At 46.3% G+C, this 23,047-nt stretch overlaps 2 protein-coding genes and 2 pseudogenes across 4 annotated transcripts; all 4 read left to right on the plus strand.

The window, feature by feature from the left end:
* The first annotated feature begins 661 nt into the window (after positions 1 to 661).
* Positions 662 to 3,612, plus strand: LOC125512866 (uncharacterized). 2 transcript variants are annotated; one of them, XM_048677935.2, is made up of 5 exons: positions 662 to 1,032; positions 1,157 to 1,821; positions 2,219 to 2,371; positions 2,445 to 2,631; positions 3,335 to 3,612. In XM_048677935.2, the coding sequence occupies exons 2-5, from the start codon at positions 1,267 to 1,269 to the stop codon at positions 3,412 to 3,414; spliced, it is 975 nt and encodes a 324-aa protein (XP_048533892.1). In that variant the 5' UTR covers positions 662 to 1,032; positions 1,157 to 1,266; the 3' UTR covers positions 3,415 to 3,612. The 2 variants fall into 2 exon arrangements, with proteins under 2 accessions (XP_048533892.1, XP_048533894.1); XM_048677937.2 differs by having other exon boundaries at positions 1,160 to 1,821.
* Positions 3,613 to 5,969: 2,357 nt separating this feature from the next.
* Positions 5,970 to 7,440, plus strand: LOC147966496 (putative F-box/FBD/LRR-repeat protein At5g56810; annotated as a pseudogene).
* A 2,689-nt stretch (positions 7,441 to 10,129) lies between these two features.
* Positions 10,130 to 12,050, plus strand: LOC125512867 (GDSL esterase/lipase At4g10955). The gene is made up of 2 exons (XM_048677939.2): positions 10,130 to 10,272; positions 10,584 to 12,050. The coding sequence occupies exons 1-2, from the start codon at positions 10,163 to 10,165 to the stop codon at positions 11,569 to 11,571; spliced, it is 1,098 nt and encodes a 365-aa protein (XP_048533896.1). The 5' UTR covers positions 10,130 to 10,162; the 3' UTR covers positions 11,572 to 12,050.
* A 4,729-nt stretch (positions 12,051 to 16,779) lies between these two features.
* Positions 16,780 to 20,426, plus strand: LOC147966497 (F-box/LRR-repeat protein At2g42720-like; annotated as a pseudogene). Its single transcript, XR_015607781.1, has 5 exons — positions 16,780 to 16,843; positions 16,993 to 17,833; positions 18,155 to 18,216; positions 18,311 to 18,497; positions 20,127 to 20,426. The product of XR_015607781.1 is annotated as an F-box/LRR-repeat protein At2g42720-like (transcript).
* Positions 20,427 to 23,047: the final 2,621 nt, after the last annotated feature.

A 23,047-nucleotide genomic window follows, 5' to 3' on the forward strand; every position in this document is an offset into this window, starting at 1 on the left:
GTGACCAGTGGCGAGCCGACGTGACGCAAGAATCTCCTTGTCGTGATGTTTCAAGCGGTTATCCATCCGTCAAAATTATATGAAAAAACTTTCTTTCTGTAAACTTGCCGGTGATTATACGGGATTTCATAACATATTCGGGTTTACGGGAGCTGTTGGAGGCATTTTTGTTTTGCCTCAACTTCTTGTAAACGGTACTCTTTTCGTTCCATAATAGTATAAGAGTGTTTTTGACACTTTTTATAGGGTGCTCTAACATGCAATTTATTTTTTGGGTAACTTACAAATAATCTAAAAAGTAAACCTGTTTTGTTTTTAGGAGAAAAGAAAAATATTAATTATCAAAAAAGAGAGAAGAAAAAATTAACCTCTTGTTTTTTTTTGAGACAACCTCGCATGCTTTATTCACTCTTCATAATGCTTAACGGTACAAAATCAAGCTCTCCAGGCTGATCCAACCACACATGACGGCCAAAACCCAGAGACAAAGTATACTTAGCGAGATTGTGAGCCTCGAAATTCGAGCTCCTAAACTCATGGACTACTTTACATAACATAAAAGAATTAGCACGATGTATTATTTCATGCACTATAGCTCCATACTCTGATGACGAGCTTTTGTGGACCTATTCTACCACCCGCTTGCAATCCGATGCAATCTGAATTTTGTTTTATAAAGATCTTCCGCCAAGGCTTGCCCTTCCCTCACAGCAATAGCTTCCAGCGTACTTGCTTCAGTGATGAACTTGATTTTTAATCCTGAAGCTCCTAAGAACCTGCCCATGTGGTCTCTTGTGTGTCCGTCAGCGCAACGCAGCTGCCATTTCCAGTATCCACCCCGCGCCGGCGCCGCGCTCCTCCCCCGCTCGAACTGCTCGTCTACTAGCGGCGCCGCCCTCTCGCTCCCGGACACAACGAGCTCCGGCGGCCCCGGAAGAAGACCGAGGACTCCGAGGGGAGTGGAAGCCAGGGGCAGGGCCTGGCTGCGGGAGCCGGGAGACGACGGTCGGCGCTGACTTGCGCCGGATATCAGTAACCGCCTGCTCCTGGATTCCAGATTCGAGCTCGGCTGATGCTGCCTACTCGATTCCCAGATTTCGAATGCTAGATTCCCCTTTTTTCTCCTGTTTTTGCTGATTCTTTTCTTCCGCTCCAGCAGGGCGCGCCACCTGTTCGACGGAATGCACAAGAAGACAGCGGCGAGCGGCAAGTGTCACTTCGGCGACCTCACCGACGACCTCCTCCGGCACGTTCTGCCTGCGGCTGATGCTCTGCAGACTTGCGTGCTCGACACCCGATGATGATAATGAAGAAGATGATGATAATGACATTGAGTATGACCCACTAGTACTCGATGTGCCTCTCATCTCCCAGCACTTGAAGATCCTACACCTTAATCGGGTTGACCTAAAACGCTCCACTCTGAATTTCTCGCGCTGCTCGGTATTGGAGGAACTAGAGATGCAAGATTGCTACATTGATGCACGCAGGATATCTTCCAAATCGCTAAAGCGTCTCTGCATTACCGACTTTTGTTCCTTCCCTACAAAGTTTCACATTCGGATATTTGCTCCGGGTCTTATCTCACTGCAACTTGATAATTTTGATGGCTTGACCCCTTCCCTTGAATACATGCCATCTCTAGAAACAGCTTACATTTGGCTTGACAATGATTGCTATCATTTGTGTCGTGGTAGCTGGCAGGACTATGACCTTGATGACTGCAGTTGTCATGCTTATCCCGTTGATGAGGGTGTGCTTCTCCATGGTTTGTCCAATGCTGTTAATTTGGAGTTGATAGCTGATATTTACACTGACATGGTACATTTGCACTTACTTCCTTTTTTACTCTTATTGTTATTCTTTGTTCATTGTTTAACCTGCATATACTTATTCTCATTGCCATGGTTTGCTACTTTTATCTCCACCGATTGGTTTGAATCAATGATTTGTAACATAGTGGCTTGATTGGATAAAATTTATTTACAGGGCTTTAGGTGTAGTTCTGTATTTCCTTACTTATGTCTGAAACTAAAATATCTACCCAAACTTCCTACTTATTAAATTTATTTCGTCTTCTTGAGTCTCATAGTTCTTTTTTGTTCCTTTGCTATCTGGTAGTTTGAAATTAAAGTATCTACCCAAAGTTCCTACTACCCAAAATTATTTCATCTCCTAGAGTCTCAAAGTTTCATTTTGTTCCTTGCTATTTGTCCAGTTTATCTACAGCTGGGATTTAAAATACTGCCCAGTATTTGACAAACTAGAGACCCTATTAATCAATGAGTGGTTTACGACTATTGACCTACTGTGCATTCTCCAACACTCTCCAATTCTTGAGACGCTCACTCTTCAGCTTGGTGACACTAAGGTATATATGAATTCATTGTTTTGTTGTTAAAGGAATTATTTCTGTTGATCTTACTAAATATTTTTCATCATAGGAACTTGTTAGAGCAACGGGAGCACAAGAAAAGATCGAACAATCATTTGTGTGCTCGAACCTTAAGCTTGTCAACATTGAATGTACAAAGGTTGATGAGGGAGTTGACAAGATTTTGAAGATCTTGAGTACATGTGGCATACTTCGTGATCAAATTAGCATCACGGAGCAATGGCCTTACTCAGACCGTAAGTAACCTTTGTCATTCTTTATGGGTTTTTTCTGTGATCTTCCTACTTGTTCTATCATGTCTGTTGTAATTAAATAACAATTAGGGTTTATGACACCGTTTTGAATTCTATTTATATTCAGTATCCATTATTGGATTGTGTGTTGGTGTACTTCAGAATGGCTGTTAAGTTTTGCCAAAATTAATTGTTCTATTATTACTGGTTATAATACAATAGTTACCAAACATTACTGATGTGCCTGTAAATCTGTTTCATCCATGATAAATCATTTGGTTTTGATCCTGTGTTTTTTTTACTGTTTATAACTACCGATGGAAATAGCAGTTCTTCTTGTCTTGAAATTTAGCTTTTATGTTTGCTCTCCAGTTGGTACAGTCCATTTAATAAGAATCATCAACTGATGGGGGATAGTGTAGTTCCTCATTGTTTTCACTTCTATTCCTAGCCAGTTGTCAGTTTGACGAGTAGAGAACTAGAGATTGATGGCCAAATTGCATTCATTCCACAGTACTTCTGAGGTTTGAAGCTCTCTGAGTCTTGAGGCATCTGAATGGTCATATATAAAGCTCTCACAAAGCTAGATTTCGAAGCTAACAAACAAATTTGGTCGGGCCAGGGAAATAAATCTGTTTAATATCACCTGATAGTTGAGATTTTGGATGTAGGAACTAAACTTGTTTCATTGTCATGTTTTGTGTAGGTTTCAGTTTCCAGAAGCCTTTGCCGCTGCTTCCATCTACTGCAGCATTAGTTGCAGTTTCCACCAGCGACGACATCTGAGAGCTGAGATGCAATGCGTGCTTGCGTGTGATGTTGGTCTAAAGCCTTTTGTGGCTCTCTGAATAAGAATGCGATGGTGGTCCTGGTGGCTGTTATCGCCACATTTAGTTTCTAGCTTTCTATCTTTTGGTGATGTGCTAGAAAATGGTTTGTTGGCTGTGTGGTGCAACTCAGCAAAATGTTTTGCAGTTCGTTGAAGTCGTAAGAGCAACTCTAATGGGGCGACCCATTTCGTGCGCCCGCGTCCGTTTGGGTTGGCGCGAACAAAAGTGGCGGCCCAACGCGCCGACCCAAACTCAAATTGTGTTCGCCCGGCGTCCGCGCCGACCCATTTCCGGCCCAAAATTGCGCTTGGAATGCGTTGGCGCGGACGCGCCGCGCGTCTCCTCGCCGTCCGCCGCGTCCCACCTGGCGGCCACCCAACCACCACCGATCGTCTTATTTATGATGAGCACCGACAGCGGGCCCACGCGTCAGCTAGTGCGCGCGTCTTTTTTTAACCACGCGTGCGGCGGGGTCGGCCTCATCCACTTCTCACGTCCACATCTGGCCCCCACCACTTCCTTTGCTTCCTCGTCGGCGACCGCAAACCCTAGCGCACGCCATGGGCCTCTTCGGCAAAAAGCAATGGCAACCGGAAGGGCACCCCCGGTGCCTCGTCATCCCGTGCCCCCCTCGACCACCGGCGCGTTTCCGCCCTGAACGCCGGCGCCTGCACATCCCGGTGCACCAAGCGCGGTGGCACTGGGAGTACAGGCAGCCCCTCCCCTACCCCAATGTGACGCTGCCACACCATAGGCATTTGGATCCAAACCGTATCCCGGTGCCGGCGGTTCCGCGGACCCAGCGGGCGCACGACGACGAGGTGCGCCGGTGCCGCGCGCTGCTCACGCCGGAGCAGCGTCGGCTGCCCGAGTACGCCGCCGACTCTCCTAACTGGGAGGCTTGGTTCGCCCTCGAACACGAGGAGCAACGGCACTCGGGTGTCGACGCCGTCCCGCCGCCGTTCCCACCGCCGCCCCCGCAGGTAGAGCCGAAGGACATGGAGGCGGAGGCGGAGTACCAAGCCGCCCTCGAGGAGGCCCTGCAGCACGCGCTGGAGGCTAGCCGCATCGAGGAGGACGCGCACTGGGATGGGCTGGAGCAAGCCCTTGCCCTGTCGGCATCAGGGGACTCCGTCCACACCCTGCTCTTCGTGCCGCCGCCTCCGCGGTCGCCGCCCATACAGCCAAGCCAGAGCCGGAGCCGTCACGTAAGCGCTCCCCGTCTCCACCCACTTGGCCGGAGGAGGCCTACTCGTGGACGGGCCAGTACCGCGAGTGGGTGAGCGCGCCTCCCGTCCACTTCGCCGCGACGCCGGAGGAAGAGGCGGCCCACCTCGAGCGATGGAAGGAGCACTGGCTCCGCCAGGAGCAGGCCGCCGGCGAGGAGCAGATGCGCTACGATGCCATGCTCCAACGCGACGCGGAGGCGCTCCGGCTCGAGGAGGAGGAGGAGGAGCGCGCACGGCTTGCCACAATGCCGCCGCCCCAGCAGACGCCGGAGGAGGCTGCCCTGGCAGCGTACCAGGCGGCGTTCGGGTGGGCTGGCCCTGCTCCGGTCTTCATCGACCTCACCGACGACGGCGACGTCGAGGGCAAGGGCAAGGGCAAGGCCGACGACGTCTAGGGCAGCGTGCAGGACGGCAGCAGGCGGGCACAGACTTTTTTTAATGTTTTATTTAATGTTTATTAGATCTAGGTGGACTTTGGCCAGCGTTTGACCGGCCACTTTTATGTTTAATTATGTTTATTTCGTGCAACTTGTTTTTTTTTCACGCCGGCACATTTGGGTCGGCCTCGCCGTTGGGCGGTCAAGCCGACCCATTTTAAATGCGGACGCCGGCGTCCGCCTGGCCGATCCAAACGGACAAAAAACGGACAAAGCGCGCGTCCGTTTAGGTCGCCCCGTTGGAGTTGCTCTAATGGTTGGTCAAAATAATGGAAATTGGGTCTGTGCACCCCGCCTTTGACTGCATGAGTTTATATTCCCCAGAGTATCTCTCGCTCTATTTAGTTTTGCTAGAAATGTTTTAGACACTGGACTATCTTTTGGATGAGATGTTGAAATCAGCTGCACACAGTGAACGCCGGAGCCTATGGCGTCATGTCGGGGATAGACCACACGGTCGTGGTTCTTAGATGATAACACCTCGCTCGTCGGACTTGTCTTGCTGAAGGTTGCTTTGGCCGATGAGTGCCTTACCGTTGAAGATCTTGTGGAAATAGCACCGGCGATCTTTTGGATTTTGTTTTTTGAACCCACAATCTTGTGGATTTGGGGGAGAGAGAGAAAAGTGGAACAGAGTCTTTGTAGAAAAAGGCTGCTTTGAAACCAGTGGGGACACGTGGCATGTGCTTAGATGGGTCTAGAGGAAAAAGCCCTTATCTGATAGGATCATTTTCCGATCACGACAATTATTAGCGGAGTATAGTACGATTGCGAGAGATGATCTTGGCAATAATGGGACATGGAGAATAGAGGGATGGCACCGAATCGTCTGCTCTCCCTTTGTGGTTTAAATACGGGAGGAATGGTAGGAGGCGTCTTCCTCTCCCTGTTTGTTCCTGCTGCTATTGGCGGCCGGAGCTTGCTGCTCAGGTTCCTTTTTCTCTAGACCTCGATCGACTTTGCGGTTCCCTTCTTTCTCATGTTTCTACTGATTTTTTTTGCCCGCTCCCTTAGCACGCGGCACCTGTTTGATGGAAAGTTTGTGATGGCTGCAAAGGGCAGCAAGGACCGCCTCGGTGATCTCACCGACGACCTCCTCCATCATGTGTTGTCCCTTCTTCCGCCAGAAGATGCCCTCAAGACTTGTGTGCTAGACACCAGGTGACGCGCATTATGGAGACGCACCACCAACATGCACTTTAATGCCACCCATTGTGAGCGATGCGAACAGTTGATGAAGTTGTTCATCCAACTCCGTGGAAACTCGCCTCTCCCCAAGTGCGAGATCAGTACCTCCCCTGATGATCATCCGCATCATACTGACTTGATATACACCAACACAGAGTTGTTGATCGATTACGCTCTAGAGTGCCAAGTTAAGGAGCTCCTGCTCAGAGCTGGTCACATTGATGATGACGCAATAATACTAGATATGCCTCTCATCTCCCGTCACTTGAAGATCTTACACCTTCAAGATGTTACATGCTCTGCTATGAATTTCTCAGGTTGCCCAGTATTAGAGGAACTTAAGATGGAATATTGCGACATTTATGCACATAAGATATCATCCAAATCACTAAAGCGTCTCTGCATCACAGAGCAATGTAGTGTCCCTCAGGAATTCCACATTCGGATTTTTGCCCCTGATCTTATCTCACTGCAAATTAGCAATTTTCATGGTGCGACGCCTTTCCTTGGGGATATGCCATTTCTAGTAACAGCCTATATTGGTCTTTGTGATGGATGTCATGATTCATGTGAGAAGAACCTGAGGGGTTGTGAGATGAACCAAGCTACGGATCTTCCTGCGGTTGCCTTCGCAAAAACCGGTGGCTGGTTTCCCTCTGGAAACCCTAAAAACCTAAGAACACGAGTCCGGACAAGCATACGTAGGGTTGTGCTAGGGTCTGCAGGCCACCTAGAAATCCTTCAAACGCCGCCATGTACGCCAGAACGGACACGAAGCATGGCGCCGTGCTCGAGGTCATCGAAGTGGAGAAGGATAGGATAGGCCACCGGCAAGATCAACATCAATTTGAAGGGAGACTTTGATCCAGTAATCTTTTTTTACAATTAACGCTCCGGTCCCTCTCTCTCCAGCACAAGTGCGTAGCCTAATCTGTGTAGAATGAACCCCGAAGGTACAGAACGAACCACGAAGAAGTAAGCCAATATTCAATCAGCTCATCATATAAAGTCAATACAAAGTTGAGTCATCTATTTTGAAACGAAGGGAGTATATGTATAGGTGTAAGTTGCACCGTCTCTCACAATTACTTTTCCTTGTGTTTATTGCAGTTGCCTCCGATCCCTTAAGTGAGTCACGAGCTAGAAGAGAAACATCCTTTAGTTCATAACTGTCAACCATAGGGTCAACCCTTCCCATGAATTAGCGACAGAAGAAGACAACATCCTCTTCGTGAGTAGTGGGACCAAAAGTGGAAGTATTATTCACGAGTACAAACAAATCTGTCCAATGTGTGTAATTTAGCAATAATGTGCACTTTGAAGATGAATATCCTCATGGTTTGTATTGAAATAATGTTAGTTTTTATTTAATATGTATATTAAATGCTGATAAGTTCCTCCTAGATTTGGTGAAAAAATAGTTGAAACTGGCGGGAAACAAAAACTTTAACAGGAAATGGCAATTACAAATTTCACGGGAAACAAAATTCAATTAAAATGCAGTAATATTCCAGGAGCCGGTGATAGCACGAACTGCCCCTGCGATGAGTTTCTACCTTTGAAAAGCAGGGGCGGGCCGCATGCCCGGCTCTGCAAATTTGAATTCAACAGGACCTGGATATCATTTATATAACAGATAGTGTCGTGGTGCCAACAACTTTCTGGGTCTATCAAGTCAAGCAAAAAGATCTTTAGGCAAGTCAAGCAAAGTCAAGTCAATACATGCTTTTTGTGTTCGGCAGACGTCCACATATGAAAATGGCATCGGAATTTTGCAACTTGCTAGCTACTATATGATCTTGTCTATAAGCTTTTGCTTTGTTCTGTACTGATCCCGGTCCCGGTTCATTAGATGCTCCTTTACATAAGTCATGGTCTCGGTTCATTAGATGCTCGGGTAAAGAGAGATTCCCATGTTATTCCACACCTAACAAACCAAAAAATTCCATCAAAGGTCACGCTGTTCCACACCTAACAAACCAGAAATTTGTATTTTTCCTGAATCATGATTTTGGTTTATTAGATATTCCTAAGATAATGGTACATGGAATGAGATCCCCGCCCTCTGCATCGTGCGGCGCACAATCGTTAGATCTCTGGCAAATTAAAATGGAAAGCGTCATGGGCAGTCCCCATGCAGAATCAAAGAAAGGCAAACCGCACACCAGCCGAATAGCTAGAAAACAAGTACTCCCTCCGTAAACTAATATAAGAGCGTTTAGAACACTACTACAAAAGGAGCAATAAACTCCTGTAATTGGTACGTTCTTTCACTGGTAGCTGGTTGGCGATGTATCCCTCGACAATAATGTGTCTGTGTGGCTTCAACTCTAAAGATCTACCGGCCAATATTCCATAGGCGTTCATCGGGGTATGGTGTATGTGCGTTCATGATTGTAAGAGTGACTATGCCCACGTATATGTGAGCGCCTGCGACTGCACCATATATATTTCATAAAAATATCTTTGGCAATTAACTCCAACTATGTGTAGCACCAGTGCTCCCCGACGGTGCCCTTCTGGTCGCATATATGGTTATAAATCTTTTTGTTGTCAAATTTTTGGTTAACAGGTAAATATATTCCTAGTACCTACAGGTACGAAAGCAGAGCATATATGGATAGATAACGCTTAAATCTTGTCCGATACTTTTCCTCTCCCTTCCCCCATATGTATAGCTGATAATAAATGGATGCAGATACAGAGCCGATAATTTCAGATTATGGTGAATAATCCACTTTTAAAAATCATATAATACATATCTGCAGGGTAATAGTAGTACCTTATTATTGTCCTTAGGGCTGAGAAAAAAACGGAATAGATAAATCCCGAACTTTCGGAATTTAAGCATGTCACCCCGAACGTTTTTTGATGGCAACTTTAGTTGCTGCGAGGTGGCAACTTTAGTTATTAACACATGGCAACTTCGTTCCAGTTTGATTTTTTGTCAGAAAATTGCCATGTTTGTCAACATCGCCTTAAGTAAGGTTGCCATGAAAAGAGTTCGGATTAGCAGGCTTAAATTCCGAACGTTCGGAACTTATTGAGGTCCAAAAAAAAGCTCAAAGCTCGCAAGCTAAACGAGTAGCTCGTGACTCGGCTCGGCTCAAATCGACTCGAACTCGAAGAATAACGAGTCGAGCCGAGCTTTACTTTAAGACCGTTTATAGACTTAGTTGAACAAGTCAATTTCACGAGTACTTGTGTAACTCATTAGGCTTGGTACAAAAGATCAGCCACTCCCAATTAAAAAAAAAGATCAGGCACTCAGCACCTTGCGTCCCAGGCACACAACAAAAGGAGACTCATGCGTTACAAGGAAATTACAATTGTTTGGTGATGTACATATTTAATATATACATAATCATTTTTATCATATTTAAGGGTTTTATATTCATATCTTTAACGAGCTTAACAAGCTAAACGAGTCAGCTCGCGAGTTATACGAGTCAAGCCAATCTTGGGTTTGAGCTCGTTATAGTAACGAGTCGAGTCAAACTAGCTCGTTAACGAAACGAGCTCTAGCGAGTCGGGCTCGACTCGGCTCGAATTCCAGCCCTAATTGTCAGGAAAATCTGTGTATCAGTACGGAAATTAAATAGTCCCTTGCCATTAATCTTCGTCCTAATGGATATGGACGTGGAGCGCAGCCAATTTTTCATATTCTCCTCTATTTTTTTCTTAGGGGATGAATTATTATTGGATTCCTAGTGCATGCTTTTGTTGCGCATCTGCAGATGCGTGGTAATCCTAAAATCTGCAGGTTGCCATGCGTGCATGTATGTATATATATGTGCCTCCTAGGCCTCGTCTCTCGGTGGGAGAGCAGAGCAGAGCAGAGCAGAGCAAAATGCAGTACTACGCAGGCGGTACCTCCTTTAACTCACCACATGCTGGAGCTCATGGCCGTGACTGCTTCTGCATCAGCGGTCCCAAACACATAGCTCAATCCGTTGACTGGTACGTATCGTAATATATTGTGCCAATATGGATGAACTAAGTGCAAAGTTGGGAGCTGAAATTTGTCCGTTTTGTAGCATGTAGAACCATTAAGGTTTCCAAATAGTCCACCGTAGGGTGGTCCTTTAGAGTGACACATGATTCAAGTAACTAGGTCAAACGAAATTATTTCATTATAAGATTATACTAGAACTACAATATAAAATCTTAGTATATAGTAATTGGATTCGTTGTTACAAAGTATATACTAGTTTGCATGCATGCATGAATGAATGAATTGTTGTTTAACAAACGGTGAATTTTCGTTTCAGGAGCAACGAGGAGCACCGCCGTTGCATCGCGGCTTGCCTTGTGAAAGCTACTTACATCATGGAGGAGGACCGGCCAAAGTGCAGGGTGTATGACATGGGGTTGGCGCCGCCGTGGTGGCAGAGCTTCCACTTCGAGCTGCGGGATCTGCTCAAGTGCGGCACCGAGAACGCGGACGAGTTCATCTTCGGCGCCGTATTCGAGTACTGCCCCCCCGCGGGGTGGCAGCGCCACCCGTCGGCCCCAAACTACGTTTTCGCCCTGCGCGGCACCATGCCTCGGCACCCAAAGTCCGCCCACGACCTGTACAACGACATCAAGGTCTTCCTCAGCGACCTGCCATGCTGCAGACGGACCCAGAAGGCGCGTCAGGCGGTGGCCAACATGCTCATCCGTAAGGGCACGGAGCGCTGTGTGTTGTGGCTGGCGGGGCACTCGCTGGGCGCGTCGCTGGCGCTGGAGGTGGGGCGGGACATGGCGGAGCAGCACCAGGCGTACCTGCCGACCTTCCTCTTCAACCCGCCCAACGTGTCACCGATGCCGGCCTTCAACCTCCTCAACCCGTCGGAGGTGGCGAAGAAGGACGTGTTCACGGGGAGCTACCTCGTGAAGGCGGCGCTCGGGGCCACGGTCATGAGGTCATACTGCACCCGCATGGAGAAAGTGTTCCAGCGCCTCTCCCCGTGGGTGCCGGAGCTGTACGTGAACGAGAGGGACATCATTTGCCAGGGTTTCATCGACTACTTCGAGCAGCGGCAGAAGGTGGAGGAGCGCATCGCTGGCGTCGGCAGGGCAGCCATGAAGCTGTCGTATCGCGACATGCTCTCCTCCCTCATCGGCAGCAGCAAGGAGCAGCCGCACCTCTTGCCGTCCGCGAGGCTGTGGAAGAACTCCAACACAACATTCGGCACGCACGACCTCATGCAGTGGTGGAGGCCGGACAGCGAGCTAAAGCTCAGCTGCAGGAAATTCACCTACCCCAGAGCATGAGATATCTATGTTATATTATACTCACTCTATCCTAAAATAAGTGTCTCAAGTTTAGTAGTATTACCTAAACGCGTGCCTAGCTACTCCTGCTTGTGTATCTCATGATATAACAGGACGTATCTGACCCGAGGAAGAGCATGTACATGGAGTATCTGATCATACTAGATCATCCTTGATAGTACATACATTGGGCAGATATTTAGTTCAGGACAGGGCAGCAAGCTGATCGAGACCAATCTCAGGGAGCGAGGGTTCATACCAGTTCGGATCTCTCGGAGGACGTCCAGTGTGGTGTGTATTGATGTGGTGAGGAGCGTGTTGCTAGGATTTAGCAATGCGCACCATATGCTCCCTCATGACGGGGTGGTTACATATTTGTAGGCGGACAACCGCCTTGGTAACTATCCGGAGTCTATATCTAGTTACATCTATTTGTACATCAAGTAATTGAGATCTTCTGATATTCTTCCTTCTAGTTATGTTAACAATTTTGATTTTTTCAAGGAAATAGAGAACATAATCCCCTCCGTCAAAGGCACTTCTGCAAGCAAACCAGAAAAGCTTGCAGTGCTCCGCCAGATCAAACAGGTTGCCGAGCACAATAGGATAGCTATAAACATCATCAACCATGTTGGTGGTTGGCGTTCCATTGCTGAGCACTTCGTTTGAGTTTACGCAACACCAGCACTTGTGGTTGCAGTAGTAAAGAGATCATAGCTTCTTATGGCATTTCTAACTGATCCCCTAAAATAAAGGAGGATCCGGCGAAGTAAACCTTTAGTGGAGTATTTTTACTTCATTAAGTTTTGGCCGAACCTAGCCGATCCCCTATATATAATGGAGTAAATGTAAATTTGGCTTATACATTTCACCGAACACTTGCTATGCGACCATGGTGACCACACCGGCAACGCTGGAGAGCATGCCGGACGTCGCACCTCTGCCTGCACTGATCGACGCTTATGCTGACGGCGGCGAGCAGCACCAACATCAGCGTCATGCAGCACGGAGGAGGAGCGGCGAGCAGCAACAACAGCACACATCGGTGGCGGCGAGCCGCAACAGTAGAAGCACACAGCGGGGAGGAGCAGCGGATAACAACAGAAGCATGCAACAGGGAGGAGGAGCAGCAGCACGCACCGGCGACGGCCAGCAGCAGCAGCACGCAATGAGGAGAGGAGCAGCGGCAAGCAGCGCACACCAGCAGTGGCGAGCTGCAGCAGCATGCACCGGCAGCGGCGACTGGCAGCAGCATGCAGTGGCCGTACCCATAGTAGTACGGGCAGGAGTCGCCGGCGAGGTCGCCGTCGTCGACAAGGGAGCCACATGAGTTGCCGGCTGGCCACAAGAAGGCCTTTGCATGAAGAAAATTTATCCTCGGTCGCCTCCAGACAGAGTATATTTAGGGATTGGATGGGGTGGAGGACAAATTATTCTCCTCTATTCGGTTTAGGGGATCGGCTAGGTGTGGCATAGGCAGGGAAACCGAATTTATCCTTCCTTATAGCTGGATAGGGGATCGGTTCCAGTTGGCCTTATTAAGGCAGGATAGAAATGATTCAACCCGGTTCCGTCATTCTCTATTGTTCAATTAGTTCGTGCAAACCCCTCTTAGGTTCATGAATGTAACGATTTTTCAGATAATAGGAAGGATATAGCAATTCCGGGAAAATCTCATGTGTCTGGTGTATCCTGTGAAGCAAACTTTGCTCACTAAATTCTTCCATGACCGGATCAACGCAAGAGAAGGAAAAACCACATGCACAAGCCTCAAGCATGCACAAGGGTGGGTCAGCGAGCATGATCTCAAGGAGGAAATTATCCGTGACGATTTCTTCAAGGTCATCAGAAAAGGGGACCCGAGCGTCATTGACTTAAGTATAGTGGAGCTAAATTTTGAGACACGTGACTTGAGTGAGCTCGAGCGCCCGTCGCCGAGAAGGAGGTGAAGGAGGCCATCAATGCTATTTCGTGTGATGATCAGATGGTGGATGTGTCTAATATTCGGAGGAATGACTATGCTGCTGTGGGATGATCAAATGGTGGATGTATCCAATATCCAATATTACAAGCCCAACCTACTACCTTTCAGCTATGGTGCACATTAGAGGCTGAGGTGAACTTAAAGATTACTTTTGTGTATGGGCCTACCTCTCGAAGACATTTTCTTTGCAGAGCTTCTCGACCAAAACCCCCCTAGTGGGGTAATGTGGCTTTCCTCTGGTAATTTTATACAAATTCATTGGGCGCGCAGCCAGAATAAGGGCAATGTCGATAGAAGTAGAACCAATCGTTTCCGGACCGCTCTGCAAAGTTGCGAGTTGAAGGAAATCCACCTCCAAAATAGGCGGTTCACATAGAGTAATTAGAGGGAAAATCCCACACTCGGCAAGCTTGATGCATTTTTTAATGCCGAATGGGATTCGTTGTTCAACACCTATGTGTTGCATTCCTTTTCATCATTTCTCTTCGACCATTGCCAGATGTTGCTCGCCGATGAGAGAAGGACCAAGAAAACCAAGGACCTTCAAGTTTGATTTTTTCTGGACAAAAATGTCGGGCTTCGAGGAGGTGGTCCTCAAGGCATGAAATGAGCTTAACATACACTCAGAGCCATATCAAGTGTTGTTTCACAAACTAAAAAGAAACCATCCTTCGTCTCGCCAAATGGAGTAGGGACTTTTATTCTCCAAAGCTAAGCTTCACCTCCATTTTGCCCTCTTGGTCATACAGTCATACTACGCATTGGCATTGCCCAAGAGCACGTCTTTTATCCGCCAAGGAGCATGACATACGGGCAAGGCTTAAAAGAAGGGTTATTAGAGGGCTACACAAAAGTAATGCGCAAGAATTTCTTCCTTGAAGGAGGAGACGCAAACACTAAATTCTTCCATCGATGAATCAACGCTAGAGGAAGGAAAACCCCACATCCCTAGGCTCAAACATGCAGAAGGGTGGGTCATCAAGGATGATCTCAAGGAGGAAATTATCCATGAACATTTCTTCAAGGTCATGAGAAAAGGGGGCCCGAGCGTCATCGACTTTAGTTGAGAGGAGCTAAATTTTGAGGCACGTGACTTAGGTGATCTCAAATCCCCATCACCGAGAAGGAGGTTAAGGAGGCCATCAATGATATGTCGTGTGGTAAGGCGCCCGGGCTGGATGGCTTCATAGGAGCTTTCTTCAACAAATGTTGGAACATTATCAAAGATGATATCACAAGGATCATTCACCATTTTTTCATACTTCAAACCTCCATTGGCTTAATCATGTTTTTTTTTCACATGTATGATCACCGATCGACGCCAGAAAAGAAGCAAGCCTCCACTAGCACCCACACTCTCTACAACCTCCACCCGATCCATCTTCACTTTTTTTCTCAGTTTCTCTGCCCTAGCTATATTCAGATGTGTCTCACTCAGAAATACATGCATCAGACCTAGACACATATATGTCTTCTCTGTGTAAACCATGGATGAAAAGACATATTGGGGGAGAATTATATTTGTATACCATCACTACTGGAATTCTGGGCTACACCGAGTGCCACGAACACTTGGCAAAGGGCCGAAAACCGCCGGCAAAGCCTTTGCCGAGTGTCACCCTCGGCGAAAGCCACCCGACGTACACCTTTTCGACAAACAGGATTTTGCCGAGAGCCAGAACACGGGCACTCGGCAAAGACTTTGCCGAGAGCCAAACAGTACCACTCGGCAAAGTAAAGTAGCTAACGGATAGCAGACGGTGCCGGCGGTTCCTGACACGTGGGACCAGGGGAACAAGCCGAGGGGCTTCTTTGCCGAGAGCAACTCTCGGTAAAGCCACCCAGTAGGTGGCTGACACGTGTCAGCTCCTGACATGTGGGACCAGGCCAACATGCCGAGGGCCATCTTTGCCGAGAGCCACGCTCGGCAAAGCCACCCAGTAGGTGGCTGACACGTGTCAGCTCCCGACACGTGGGACCAGGGGAACAAGCCGAGGGGCTTCTTTGCCGAGAGCAACTCTCGGCAAAGCCACCCAGTATGTGGCTGACACATGTCAGCTCCTGACATGTGGGACCAGGCCAACATGCCGAGGGCCATCTTTTTGCCGAGAGCCACGCTCGGCAAAGCCACCCAGTAGGTGGCTGGCACGTGTCAGCTCCTGACATGTGGGACCAGGCAAACATGCTGAGGGCCATCTTTGTCGAGAGCCACTCTCGGCAAAGCCACCCAGTAGGTGGCTGACACGTGTCAGCTCCTGACATGTGGGACCAGGCGAACATGCCGAGGGCCATCTTTGCCGAGAGCCGCTCTCGGCAAAGAGAGCCAGTAGGTGGCTGACACGTGTCAGATCCTGACATGTGGGACCAGGCGAACAGGCCGAGGGCCTACTTTGCCGACAGCCACTCTCGGCAAAGAGAGCCACTAGGAGGCTGACACGTGTCACCTCCTGACATGTGGGACCATAGAGCAGGCCGAGGGCCAATTTTGCCGAAAGCCACCCTCGGCAATCCTTTTCCCGTTACCGAGAGCCCTCTCACTAAAGGGTGTTGCATCGCACTCTCTAGTCCTGGTCCGTGTCTCAAACCGGGACTAAAGGGCTCATTTGAACCGGGACTAATGCCTTTAGCCGCACGAACCGTGACTAATGTGAACATGGGTCCCGATTCATGACTGAACCGGGACTAATGAGCTTATCTGGTCCGAACGAAAGCCCTGTTTTCTACTAGTGTAGAACAATACTTAAGCGGGTATAGTAGCTCGATGTTGTGAGTTCCATATCGTACAACAAAAGACACACGAGGACGACATAGCTTTTAGCATCCCGGGATGAAGTCTGGGTAGTATGCATGGCAGCGAACGGTTCTCACATCGAATTGGTGGGGTGAAGTTTGGGGAAGCAAAGGGCGAGAGGAGGAAGAAGGCCAATGATGCTTTGCGATTCGTGCATACACGTGGCACTCTCTGAAAGAGTCAAAGAGGTCTAACTTGACGAGGAAAAAGACCAGGACTCAAAGAAAAAAAATCTTCCAGGGATACGGATACCGGCCTTGATAAGAAAAAGGAGAGCCTTTTTTATTTATTAAGGTAAAAAGAAAAAAAGAGCCCTTACCGGCCTTGATGTTTACCCATAAAAAGTGGGCTTGCCGATTTTTACTCTCCTCCGTTTCGCACGCAACAAGAGACAGAGGGGACCCTAAAAAAGACCAGAGGGGGGTTTGGAGGAGTCGTCTCGCCCTTCCTCTTCTTCCCCGCGGCCGGCGGCCGCGTCCGCCAGTCCACGACTAGAGGTGAGGCACCGAGGCGACGCTGATTCTTCATTTTCTCTTAAAGCATTGGGGAAAGATCAAATGATTCCTCGACTTTTGTTGCTGCACTCTAGCGGCCGATTCCCACCTGTTCCTCGTGTTTCTTCTGATTGTTTTCCCCGTTCACGCAGCACCCACCGCCTTTTCGACGGAATGCCCAAGAAGAAGGCCGCGGCGAGCGGCACGAATCGCTGCTTCGGCGACGACATCCTTCGGCACGTTCTGTCCTATCTGCCGCTGGACGATGCCCTGCAGACCTGCGTGCTCAACACCAGGTGGCGTGACCATTGGAGGCACACCACCGACCTGACCCTCGTCTTTGACGACCTGAGCTTCCATCGTTTCAAACAGCTGGTCAAGCTCTTCATCCACCTCCGCGGGGACTCACCTCTCGACAAGTTTGTGATCATTGCCTATCCTGAGAGTGACGAGTGCACGTACACAAACACCATGTTGTTGATCGAGTACGCTCTGAAGTGCTAAGCTAATGAGCTCATGGTCTTTAGTCATTACTCTTACGACAGATTCGTACTCGGTGTGCCTCTCATCTCCCATCACTTAAATACCATACACCTTCGCCTGGTTTACCTAGAAAGCTCCTCTCTAGATTTTTCGCACTGCCCGGTATTAGAGTATCTAAGGATAGAGATGTGTAGAATTAATGCATGCAGGATATCTTCCAAATCGCTAAAACGCATGTGCATTACCGACCAATGTTCCTTCCCTGAGGACTTCCACGTTCGGATATTTGCCCCTGGTCTTGTCTCACTGCAACTTGATGATTTTCGCGGCTTGACCCCTTCCCTTGAATACATGCCATTTTTAGTAACAGCTTATGTTGGGATTGGCATTCTATGCCCTGAACTCAAGGACCATAGTTCTCATGCTTATCCTGTTGAAGAGGGTGTGATTCTCCATGGTTTGTCCAATGCGGTCAACTTGGAGTTGATAGCTGATTACAGAACAGAAAAGGTAATGCTTGCACTTACTACCTTTTTCACACCGTAGTAACTTAAATTATTTCATCGTCTTGAGTCCTAGATTTCTTTTTGTTCATTTGTTGTCTGTCCAGCTTCAAATTAAATTATCAACCCAAACTTCCTATGAACCTACATAACTTTTTCCTGAGGATATGAACCTACATAATTTCATCTTCTAGAGTCTCATATTTCCTTTTTTGGGGGGGTTTGCTATCTGTCCAGTTTATCTACAGCCTGGATTTAAAATGCTGCCCTATATTTGACAAATTAAAAACTCTATTACTCAATGAGTGGTTTACGGCTATTGACCTAGTGCGCATTCTCCAACACTCTTCAATTCTTGAGATGCTCACTCTTCAGCTTGAGAACACTAAGGTATATATGTTGTGTACCTAAATATGTTGTCATGTTATTAAAGGAATTATCATGTATATTCTATTGATCTTATTGAATGTTTTCTGTCATACAGAAACTCATTAGTGCAACGGGAGCTCAAGAAACAATAGAACAATCATTTGTGTGTGCCTACCTTAAGGTTGTCAACATTGAATATAGAAAGGTTGATGATGGGATTCACAAGATTGTCAACATCTTGACTACATGTGGAGTACTTCGTCAGCAAATTAGCATCAAGAACCCACATGCTAACTCAAACTGTAAGTTACCTTCATTATTCTTCATGCTTTGTATGTTTATGCAGTTTTCCTACTTGTTCTATCATGTTTGTTATGATTACACATCCTATGTAACTAAGTAGGTGATCTGCACTATTTTTTTATCTCAACATGCAACCACGCATGGGAAAAGCTCCACCTCAGCATTCAACTATGAATGAAAAAAGGCTCAAATGTTTTTCTTTTATCATGCTTTTTATATTCATATAACAGCAATCATATTCGTATGTGTTTTTAATTTAAGTTCTTGTATTATTTGATCCAAATATTCACGTTCATAAACCAAAATCTCATTGTAATATATAGTAAGCTATTTCGCAGGAACATGTGGGGTATCATCTAGTTAATTATAATGTATGACCCCATTTACAAAACCATATCAATTCACTATCCTTTATCCTATTGTATAGCAGTTGGATTGCATGCTGGTGGAATTGAGAATGTCTGCTAAGTTTATGTCATTAGTGATGGCAATATAATATTTAGTTAGTGCTCCCTCCATTCTGTTTTAATTTGTGTATAACTTCCCACCTGCATACCATGAAAATGATAGATCTGTTAACTCTTGACCAATTTGCCCTCGCTTGTGGCTGGATGGGATGCCGAGCTGTTATTAATTGAATGCAGTCGATTGGCTCATCTTATGAAATAGCCTCCAACCCGCATGCGTGCATATGCTCCTCGATTTCAGCCTCGCAATTAATGTATGCCTAAGGGCATGTCTTAGGAGTACCACATAGGATAAATATTGACGTGGAGGAGAGAGATATCATAAGAAAAGGCATGTCGTCTCTTATTAAAGAGATGATCTCTTAGCACAATATGTCTCATCATGTTTTTAGAAATAACTAGTTATTGAAGATAATGCTAAGAGATGACCCTTTGTGGCCATACTTTATTGTCATCTCTAAATCACATGCAAGACTTAAGATAAGACTATCTTATCAATCACTGCACATGGCCTAAGAGTGGTGCATGGGATGTGGGTGATGAAGCTAAGAGTGGTTGCATGGGACACGGGTAATGAGGGCAGAGTAGGAAAGTTTGGAGAAAAAACATACAGAGCATTAGGGAAAAAATCAACAAAAGCTTTGTGCAGTGTACTTTGTAACAGAGGAGTACATATTGCTATTGTGTCGATAAATCTGTACTCCCTCCATCCAAATGCATAGGGCATGCACGTTGTTCTAGGTCATCAATTTAACTAGCTAAATGTGTCTTATATGTAACAAAAAATATTTAGAAATTATATTCGCATATGGATCCAATGATATGCTTTTGATGACATATAACATATTTTTAGTTAGTTAAATAGACGACCTTGAACTACTCAGACGCCCTATGCACTAGGACGGAGGGAGTACTATCCATGCAAAATTATTTGGGTTTGGTCCTATGCTTCTTTTACTAATTAATTACTGTTCAAAATAGCAGATGTTCTCGTCTTGCAATGGAGTCTATCTCTGCTTCTAGTTGCTAGAGTCAATTGTCATCTTTTTTTTAGTCCATTGTCATCTATTCAGCAAGCAGAGCTGTCACTGCCTAATTGTTTTCAATTAACTGAGGACATGTTGTAGCCAAACTTATTGTGCATTGTCATTTTTTGTGTAGGTTTCAGCTTCCAGAAGCACGAGCAACCACGGTGGCATACACCACTGGCGCCTGAGATGTGTGCTCAGTCGTGATGTTGGTCTAAAGCCTTATGTGTTTCCGTGAAGTGTCTGTAACTGTGGCCCTGTATTGGCAGTTATCACAACCTTTAGTTTCTCGCTTTCAATCTGTTGGTCACGTGTTGTAAATTGGTTTTGTTGGTTTTTGGTGCGACTCAGCGATATTGTCAGCTCGTTGAACCTGTCATATGTCATTGATGGTCAAAACATTACTATGTTTCCATTATCGGTAATGGAGATCTGGCTGGTGTGTCTGTTTGACTCCATGAGTTCTTTCTACAAAAGTTTTACTTGGATTATCTCACAGAGCCGAAATCTCAATTGTACTTGTATACTGTAGCAGTACATGTGTAAAGTGATTTTTCTTTTGAAAGAACACAGATGTATATGAGCGCTTGTGTCTGTACTGATGTTAAAAAAACATAGATGTATATTCCATTAAATCGATGTGCTGAACAAAACAGCAGCATACATGTTTAGTACAAACTGTGGTAGATGACCAATCCGTACATCAAGATCACCATTCCTTGACAGAGCGCCACACGCAACTAGTTCATGAGCTACTATATTATGATCTTGATACAACTGATATTCTGGAGTTTTCAAAACCAACACACAACATAGCTTTTATTTCTCGGAATAAAACACCTAGCGGCGCTAGATCATAATCACTACTCCCTCCGTTCCGAATTACTTGTCTTGGATTTGTCTAGATACAGATGTATCTAAACTCATTTTAGTGCTAGATACCTCCGTATCTAGACAAATCTAAGACAAGTAATTCGGAACGGAGGGAGTAGTTGTGACAACTTTCATACCGTCGAATCTATTTTCAGAATCACCTGATTACCCTCCATTGCTAAGGTGATTTGCACCACCGGGAGCAGTGGCGGAGCCAGCTCAAGTTTAGAGACGGGGCAAGATCTAAGTGCTGCCAAATTACTTAGTTTTTGCCCAAACAAACTTCCACTTCACCTAATTTTCTCTACTAGAGCTTCATGGACTTGCACCAAGGGAGCCCAGGCAAGTGCCCCAGCTCGCCGAGTGCTGTCTCCGCCACTGACCGGGAGAAGAGCCCGAGCTTCCGCTTGAAGTGCGCTTCCGACTTCTAGAAGGTGACCTTGTCCAGCCACCACCGCCACTCCTCGATCATTCCTGATGACAAAGCCCCAGCCACTTGAAAGGGATGGTTCCCGAAAGGCCCCATCCGTGTTGACTTTTAGGAAATTATGCATCGGTCGACACCATTGTGGTTGCATCTTATTCTTCGGTGTTAGTTTCTTTACCTGCATGTTCTTGTACTCCAAAGCATGAACTCTGACAAAGGAAATTATCTCATCCGTTGTTCTTGTTTTTTTCTCCACAGTTTGCTTTATTCCTTTCTGCCAACCAGATCTAGAGCAAACAACAAGCTGTGAGCCTCTTGTCCTCATTTAGATTGAATATTTCCTACAAGAGAGACGGGCCACTTGGGCATCCCACAATTAACTCTCTCGTGTCCTCCATTTGCAAAATATGTGACCTCCATTTTATTTGATCTAAAACAAAGTGGGCATCTGGTATCAATATCCATACCTCTATGTTTCATTTTCACCCCGAGTGGTAGATTATTGGTGGCCACTCTCCATATAAAATGCAGAATCTTGTTTGGTGTAATGAGTGACCATAGTTTCTTCCATTCAAACCCACATATGTTTCCTACTGGACTGGAGCATTTAGGTAGCCCTTTCACAGATTCATGCGCTTCATAATCCTGGGCTACTTTGTATGCATATTTGACCAAGAAAAGTCCTTTCTTATCAAGTGCCATGCTGGGAAATCATCGTGTTGCTCAGGTATTGGGATCCTAAGTATAACATGCACATCTTCGCTTACCATTCATTGGTTCAGCAGGCCTAGGTCCCAAGTGTTAGTTACTGGATTTATGAGGTCTTCGACGTGTGTGATAAGATTGTTGCCCTTCCTTCTTCATATGAACCTTCTTGGTATTCCTCTTGGGATCCATGTATCGCTCCATATATTAATAGATTTTCCATTCCCCACTCTCCATATCATGTGTTTGTTTAGTAGATGGACCCCTTCTAATATGCTTCTCCATGTATATGATATTCCCCTTGCAGGCTTTGCATTTAAGATTTGTCCATCTGGATAGTATTTCGCAGGCAGTACTCGGGCACAAAGGGAATTTGTGTTCTGGAGCAACCTTCATGCTTGTCTTGAAAGAATTGCTATATTGAACGAATGGAGATTCTTGAACCCAAGACCCCCGTCTCGCTTAGACATTGTCAATCTTTCCCGGCTACCAAATGTAACTCTCATCTCTCAACACTTAAAGACCATACGACTTGACAAGGTTACCCTGGAAACCTCTAGTCTGAATTTCTCACGCTGCCCTGCTTTGGAGGATCTAAAGATGTAAAATTGCTACATTGTTGCATGCAAGACAGTGTCCAAATCACTAAAGCATTTGTGCATTACCATCAACTATGACTTCCCTGACGAATTCCATGTTCAGATATTTTCCCTGGGTCTTATCTTACTGCAATTCGAATTTTATTGGCTTCACCCTTCCCTTGAATACATGCCAATTCAAGTAACATCTTATGTTGGGCATGGCACTCTATGCTGTGATGTGTGCAATTTATCTGCAAGGGTTATGATGTTAAGGACTATAGTTGTCATGTTTATCTAGTCCACGAGGGTGTGCTTCTCCATGGTTTATCCAATGTTGTGAATTTGGAGTTGCTAGCTGCTTGCAAAACTGTAACGGTATGCTTGTACTACTTCCTTTTTCACTCCTTTTGTTATTTGCCACCCATAGTTTCTCTTGTAAATATTGCTATCCATTGTCAAACCTGCATA

This window comes from Triticum urartu, chromosome 6A (genome assembly GCF_056163025.1).
Source record: "Triticum urartu cultivar PI428250 chromosome 6A, HENAU_Tu73, whole genome shotgun sequence".
Taxonomy (NCBI): domain Eukaryota; kingdom Viridiplantae; phylum Streptophyta; class Magnoliopsida; order Poales; family Poaceae; genus Triticum; species Triticum urartu.